Source organism: Anguilla anguilla, chromosome 1, assembly GCF_013347855.1.
Source record: "Anguilla anguilla isolate fAngAng1 chromosome 1, fAngAng1.pri, whole genome shotgun sequence".
NCBI lineage: Eukaryota > Metazoa > Chordata > Actinopteri > Anguilliformes > Anguillidae > Anguilla > Anguilla anguilla.
Window position 1 is genome coordinate 7,287,397 of NC_049201.1, and position 8,024 is coordinate 7,295,420.

At 46.1% G+C, this 8,024-nt stretch overlaps 1 protein-coding gene across 1 annotated transcript; it reads left to right on the forward strand.

Annotated features, from left to right (window-relative positions):
- The first annotated feature begins 3,429 nt into the window (after positions 1-3,429).
- On the forward strand, positions 3,430-7,677 carry zfp36l1a (zinc finger protein 36, C3H type-like 1a). The gene is made up of 2 exons (XM_035432063.1): positions 3,430-3,720; positions 6,176-7,677. Exons 1-2 carry the CDS (start codon positions 3,667-3,669, stop codon positions 7,235-7,237), a joined length of 1,116 nt encoding a protein of 371 aa, XP_035287954.1. The 5' UTR covers positions 3,430-3,666; the 3' UTR covers positions 7,238-7,677.
- The last annotated feature ends 347 nt before the right edge of the window (positions 7,678-8,024 follow it).

Consider the following 8,024-nt stretch of genomic DNA (forward strand, 5'->3'; position numbering starts at 1 on the left):
TTGCTGTCCTGCATGTTCCCTGAGGAGGAGGGACAGCTGTGGGAACAGGGAAAAGGGAGGCACAGCACCACCTACAGGATCACAGTGGGACTGCAGGGTTCAGGGTTGAAGTTAGATGGTAGTTCCACACACCGTGACCAGTGTAGTAACTACACACACACGCACACACACAAATACACATGCACACACAACCACACGCACACACACACACACACACACAAACGCGCACACACGCACGCACAAATGTCAGATTGTTGTTATTGCCAGCACACTTCCAGGCCAGAGAAAACAGACCCCGCTCTCGTATCCCTTTACAATTACAGCACTTGACTGTTTGCCTCTGTAAGGAAAAACCTCAGTGGAGCAACAGTGCTGCAGCGCCAGTGGAACAGTACAATAGCCAATGAGATAACAGGCAGAGGAAGTCAGCATTCCCCCCCCCCTTCCCCAGAAACAGGCCTCCCTGCCCAGACTGCAGCAGGGCAAAGCGGGGACCTTTAAGAGCACGCTCTGGGGTTTGTGCGAGAGGAAGGAAGAAGCCGATCAGAGAGTGGCGACAACGCCGCCGGGGGGCCAAAGCCAGCGTTCACAGCAGCCGCCACGGCTCACGCCTCAACGGCCTTCGTGTGTCGCAGTGACACAACCCCTCGGGTTCAAGGTGGGGGTCAGGGGTCGCGGATTTCACATCATTTGGAAGTGAAGCCTATTGGCTGTGATGGGAGTCAGCAGGAACGTCTTCCAAGCAGTCTAGAAAGCAAAAAATTAAACTCCTCAGCCTCTTGCCCTGGAAAGTCTCCAGACGCCTGCGGTATAACTACATTGCTTCACTGATAACTAGTTTAACTAGTGGCAATTAGAAGCAAGACCCGCAACAGTTTTGATGAATCATTCCATCCTGTCAACTCAAGTCAGGTCACAGGGCTTTGAACAAGTGACAGCTAAAAGATGACTTGAAATTCAACTGTGTCAGTTGGGAAACGCTTCAAGTGCATATCAATTGCTCTCACACAACCAAAACTCATAAACCATAAATCTAAAACCACACCTTGATCATGTCGTAAAAATAAATTTTAAAAAAAACTCCCAATTCACTTGTTTTCAATCGCCTGATAAAAGCCCCAAGATGATTTACTTTTAATCTTTATGCTCTCAACTTGACAATTCATGTATTAGAATTTAAAAAGTAATAGTCGGCCACGTTTAAAGGCGGGCCTTACGTCTTGCTTGACAGCTGTACGTGACGACACAGTGCGCACAAAACGATCTCATTGGCTTCCACCTTCCACTTGCTCCATTCGGTTATAAAAACGGGATCTTTAAACATCTGAGCTTCAGAAAAATACATATATCCTCCCCAGGTACAGATTTTAGAGAGGGTGGGGGTAATGTTTTGGTCCTTTCTCACCCCTCTGCTCCTGTCTTGGCTCTCTACATCCCCAGGGGTCTGCTTCGCTGTAATAAACGTCCTCCATAAATCTCTCCCTCACGCTATACCCTGCTCTAATTTTTTTAACAACTTTTTTCCCCTTCAATTCTCCTTTTTTCTTTTACCACTCAACCCTGACAGTGATTCTGTGCATGGTCCTTGGTTGCTTTGTCACAGACTTGGAGTGTTGGTGAGTGGCTAGGCTAGGTTTATAAATAGCTACAGTGCATTATTAGTGTACTTCATCATTAGTCGATTTGATTTGCATCTCACAGTTTAATTTCACCTATTTCCGTTTTTTTCTTCTACTTGCATGGATTAGTCAGTGAATTGGGGAGGAATTACCACTTTTTGCCCAAGCCCATATCCTTTGTCCTGTCATTAGAAAAGTCGGACACGCGAGCATCATTTTTTGTAAATTAAAAACACTGTCAAAGTAGCTAACGTTAATTTGGATCTCCAATCCAACCAGAGAGCATTCATATAAACCCTAATAAGAATATGCAATAATGACGTTATATAAAATAAACTCCACATATCATGTCATAGAAATTAATCTTCAAAGACTCAGGCACCCTTATTTTCGGAGGCTAAACACTGACGGAATAAAAATTTGTCAACCAACACGGCCACGAAATGGTTAATGAACTGGTGTGTTAGTTATTGTGACCACAAAATCAACACAACTAATCGCTCACTAACCCAACAGTTATAGCTAGGTTCGTAAGTGTACATGGGGTTAAAGTTTCTTTGCTGTTGAGCCCACCGGAAAGTCCCATATATGACGCTTCGTCCTTAGAATCATAAGGAAATTAATTATAGAGTGAATCAGAGCACTGAGAACGCTGGCAGCGTGCTCAGCCACTAAGCCAAGTAAACAAGCCCCATCCGCAGGGCACTTCGCTCTGACGAACAACAGGTTGGTTCGGTCCCGTGAAGCTATGTAACGTTAGCTAACTTTAGCTGGCTAGACACGTATTCTCTGACACGAACAGACTTTTATTCTGTGAATACTGAAGTTACTTTAAAAAATGTTCGCAAATCATACTTTTTAACAAGCGATCATTAGCAATTGTAACTGAAATTTTAAAGCGTAAAATACACTGATACTTTGTTCCAATAGTTATATCGGTTAACGTTAACTTTCATACACGCATATCTAAAGCGATTGGAATGTAAGAGGTTCATTTGCATCTTGCTGACTTTTTATAACTACTGCTAACCAATGCTTCGACCCAATTAGGTTGAATTAGACATTTGGGTGCACCATAGACAGATTTGGCTCATAAAATCGCGGTGCCAAGATTTCTCCGTGCAAGACCGGTTGTTGTTATTCACGCCCAATACTTATAAGGTGCAAAGGCGATGTGAAGGAATTGGCTAAAAGGCTACTAACCCACATGTAGGTAATTTCACTTCAACGTTGCTCAAGACTCATCCCGACTATGGCCACCAATTAATTAATAGGTTAACAACCCCTTATTTTTGTAATCTGTAACTAACTACGTAGTCGATGGGTTATTTCACAAGGTAACTCGTCAGTTTATTAGTGTCTTTGTATTAACAGAACAAAACCGAGTTTTGGTTATGTAAACTCGACCCCGTTCCAGGTGATAACTTATAATAGTACATGTTGCACCACAAAGAAGACTCTCGCGTCAGTCGGTTTCTTTGTATGAAATCAATTTCGGGGAAACCAACAGGGAAGAAAACATGGCGATCGCCTAACTCTTGGAAATCACGATACCAGAATTGCTATTCCGATCAGCAGAGATAGATATGCAAACTTCTTTCTTCAATTAAAGTTTTCATTAAGAGGACGGGAGCCTTATCATACGAGGGAAAGGGCAGATGGGACACGCTTTACTAATGAAACTGCAACGGTTAAACTTCTGAAATCGCGTACCAAGTTTTTTTTTTCCACTCGAATAATAAGTACTGCATTTCCTTTCCCAGTCGGCGCGGTGCGAGGGAGGAGGAGGAGGGAGGGAGGGAGCGACAGCAACAAAAGTGCAGGCAAAGAAAAAAAGATTGCTTCACAAGAAAGACGCCAATCAAACATTAGCTCCTCCTGCCGCGGATTATAAAGGAAATGCACAGAACTGGAACAGAACAGAGGGGGTACTCTGTTAGGGCAGAAATTACACATAGGTGGAACCCATAAATCCGCGAGTTCTGGAAGTTTAGCTAGTCATACATATCTTTTATTATTTTATATTTAAACTGTACGCGCAACAAAGATGACCACGGCTGTGGTATCGCCTTTCTTCGATTTCAGCGAAGTGATAAACAAGGTAGTTGCCAAAAGTTTTCTTTTAAAGTTGTCAGCCGGTTAGCTTATGTGCTAATGTTATCTAAAGAATTTGGCTAAACTTTATGGTTTTATGCATTCTGGGGATACGTGCATTTGGATAGCAGATATTAGAATTTTCCACCTCGATCTTTTTGGATTACTCACTGCATACGATCGTGCGATATGTGGACAACTTAAGTTGTCGCTAGGTATCCGAAAAACTTTTTGCTAGCTGCTAGCTAGCAACCCGGCACTAGCTGTCCAGATCTCTTGACTGGTAGGCTTGATTGGTAGACTAATGGTAACTTATTGGTGACGGCACTGCTGTGTAGTACGTTAGTTTCAGTGTTTAGTGTTGTTTGTACGCAAGTATGATTATGCATATTTCCGAGAATTATCCTACATTACTTGTCGATATTGTTTTAACAAGTTCTACGTGTAAAGCAATGTCTGTTCCTCTTTGGTTGGATTTAAGCGTGATCATTATGTGCACGTTTGCTGTAATGTGGTTGGGCAACAGTGTTGTTTATTTAGGCACCAACTAACAAATGGCAAATGTTAGCTAATTACCATCTTGAGATTGTTAGCTATTCCAGTTAACATGACTGGTACCCGGCTGATTATCCATTTGGTGTTGGCTAACGTTTGCTATCTAAATCGCTAGATAAACACGGGGCTGCATACCTAACGTTAGCTAACTAATAATACGCATTGGAATGCTTCGTTTCTTACGTCGTTTGCTTTTCGAAAAGTACTAGAAAATCCTAAATTGTGATTGACTGACTAACTAGCCAATTGATGGTCCAGTTGGCCATTGTAAGATTTTACTGTTCATAAAGTTACTACTTTTGCATTGTCCCTGTGTTCCATGTATGAGTGCGTGTTCCAGTCGTATGGCGCACTTTTTCAAGTTAACCGTGCTTGCCTTCGCAAAGCATAGTTTTTTTTTGTTGCGACAGTTAGGCATGCACAGTATGCCGTGCAGTGCACTTATCTGAAATCTTTATTTGATGTATGCATGTGACGATACTCTCGAGAGTAGCTAGTTCTGTACAAAATGGTTTATCGATAATTGATTTTCGCTGGAAATCAGAACAGTTTCTTGGTGTTGCATAGGGTACATAGTTGGATCTCCAGTACTTCATGCCATTCTGATGTTCCTATGCGTGATATTGACAGCGAATCTATACAAAGCAAGTTGACCGTTTAAAGATTGGGAACTCCACACATTTGTTTGGCTAGACTATGCTCTATGCAGTTTTGTGTATTTCTTGGCTATCGTACGGTTACCCAAATTTAGCTGTCATTCTTGTTAACCTAGTCTAGTTAAAACGTGACGCCCTACACTGTGTACTGTATGGCTACATATCCAATTGTTCATCGTCATCGACGCAATCCTGAAAGTGAATATAGTAACCACAGTCTCAGACAGGTAGCTTCTGGCTAACTGAATTGTGTGTAGAAGAAATGAGTGGCTGTCGCAATCCAACTGTCGAGTTTGGTTGAAACAGACGACATTTTGAACATCTGTTAGACGTTGTGCTTTTATAAAACCTCGGTGCAAGTAGTTGCACACTTCAGATGGCATCTGCACTCTTTGAATTTGTGTGAAGGAATGTGAGCGCAAAATACGGAACGTGTTCACTGACCGTGCTCCTGTACGTTAGCAGGCTTGCTAACGAGTTTAGACAAGACACTTTTGAAATGGCTGGATTTTGTTTTCGACGCGTGAGTGGCAAGCCCGACGTTGACACCATAATGAAGAAATTCTTGTGGCTAGGTTGAAGTATTTTGGTTAGATTGAAAGTTGAAACGTTGATATCTAACAGTTGGAAATAAAACGCACACCCATTGCAGCAATTGCTAATCGAATAAATATCGTGTAAATCTGGCAAATTTGTTTCTGTGCTCGCGTGTCAAAGGATGACAAGACGAAAAACTTAGCCACGAATTAGACATGTAAAACGCATGGACTTTTACGGTACTTGACAGTGCGCCAGATTCTTTGTCTTTATTTTCAGTTCGGCAGTAGTTAGCAGCGTTGAGTTTGACTCGTCACCTATAACTGCTCAGCCCACATTGTGCGGTCATGATCTCGTGCTTTGTCACATACCATAATTTCTGCTGTCAGTACTCAGGATTTTCGTTCCGGATAAGAAACTGCATTTGGTGGCACCGCGATTCATTATATCATAGCCCCAGCCGCCCCCCCACCCCCTTTCTACTTTGTTCCATTGACTTTATAGGATAAGAATTCATCCGTGGATCTGGGCACCAGCTCAGTTGTTGTATTAATATTATATCATCCCAGGTTTTTCTAGCAAAAAAAAAAAAATGTAGTGAAAAAAAATGGCTTGATGGGAAGACAGTTGAGACTTAGGTTTGTATCCAGATTTAAATCTGAGTCCAGGTCTGTCGAGTAATGGTTTGCCTCTCTTTCTCTTGTTTTCTTACAGAATAGCAAAATGCTCAACTACAACAACAACAACGTGGTTGGCGCACCCCACCTGATGTCCGTACCCTGTACAGGTGCCAACCACCCCACCTCCACCGGGGCCCTGCTGGACAGGAAGGCGGTGGGGACGCCCTCTGTGGGAGGGGCCTACCAGCGCCGGCATTCCGTCACGCTTCCCAGCTCGAAGTTCAACCAGAACCAGTTCCTCAACAGCCTAAAGATGGACGCCACGCTGTCCTCGGGCGGCGGTGGCGGCGGCGGCGGCGGCGGCAGCAACAACAAGGAGAACCGATTCCGCGAACGCTCCTACTCTGAGACCGGCGAGCGGCTGCTGCAGAAGTGCAGCAACGGCGGCGGCGGCGGCGGTGGCGGCAACGGCCAGGTGAACTCCAGCCGCTACAAGACGGAGCTGTGCCGGCCCTTCGAGGAGAACGGCACCTGCAAGTACGGCGACAAGTGCCAGTTCGCCCACGGCATCCACGAGCTGCGCAGCCTCAGCCGGCACCCCAAGTACAAGACGGAGCTCTGCCGCACCTTCCACACCATCGGCTTCTGTCCCTACGGCCCGCGCTGCCACTTCATCCACAACGCCGAGGAGCGCCGGGGGCCCCCTCCGCTCTCCTCCTCCAACAAGATGGAGCGCCCGCGCCTCCACCACAGCTACAGCTTCGCCGGGTTCTCCAGCCTGGGCAACCCGCAGGACAGCCCCACCTCCGTCACCCCTCCGCCCATGTTCTCGGCCGAGGACCTGTCCGAGTGGCCCAGCAACCCCTTCACCTACTCCAGCCAGGAGCTGGCCAGCCTGTTCTGCCCCAGCCTGGGGGTGCCGCCGAGCGCCGACCTCTCCGTCCAGGCCCCGCCCTCCCCTACCACGCCTTACTACTTCAGGCCCATGTCGGAGTCGCCTCAGATGTTTGAGGCGCCCCCCAGCCCCCCGGACTCCCTCTCTGACCAGGAGGGCTACCAGAGCAGCTCGGGGAGCCTGAGTGGCTCGGAGTCCCCCATCCTCGACACCAACCGCCGGCTCCCCATCTTCAGCAGACTCTCCATCTCAGATGAATAAGCACCCTCCTCCCCCTCCCCCTGCGCACACACACACACACACACACACACACACACACACACACACACACATACAAACACACACATGCCTGAGATGGAGATATTGTAAGACAAATTGGCACTCCCCTCTACCTCCAGTCCTGCCTGGTTTTCCTTGTGCCTAACCCTAACCCCTACCCTTGGCCTTGTTTACATGCTGATAAATGGGATGGATTTAGTCTCCATACAATTTTTATGTATTTTTTTTGCCAGAGAGTGCCAGAATAGATTAAAGGTTTTCTTCATAGGTTCACTTCCCCTTTGGAGTAGTGGTCAGAGACCCCTATCAGTCCCCTTTTAAACCCCCCACAAAACACACACACACACACACGCATCCCTTCCCCACATAACTGTACTTCCAAAAGGACACTCATTGAATTAAGGGAACTATTTTTTTTTTTTTCTAAAAACAAACAAAAAAGAAAGACCTTTCTTGACATCCCAACCCCCCCCCCCCCCCACACTCTCGTCCAGTTTACTGTCCCCAGCCTCCTCCCCACCGCCCCCACCCCCCCCCCACCATCCCATTTGTGTGACAGTGCCAAAAAAGAAAGCGATGGAAAGAAGGCATGAGGACCGTGCTGGAAGGGTGCTGGACTGTGACTCGGGCCGCGTGCCGGCTGTCTTTCTTCTTCTTGACGTGTAGCAGTGCAGGAGGTGCAGTGGCCTGGGGGGAAAGAGAATTTAAGAAAAAATAAAAAAATCACGCTCTCTACCAGCCAAGCTTGATGCTACCACTGAGGCCTCCT

Coding starts and splice junctions, on each gene's coding strand:
- zfp36l1a (XM_035432063.1), top strand. CDS start 3,667: ATGACCACGGCTGTGGTATCGCCTTTCTTCGATTTCAGCGAAGTGATA. Junction 3,721..6,175: donor TCAGCGAAGTGATAAACAAG/GTAGTTGCCAAA, acceptor GTTTTCTTACAG/AATAGCAAAATGCTCAACTA.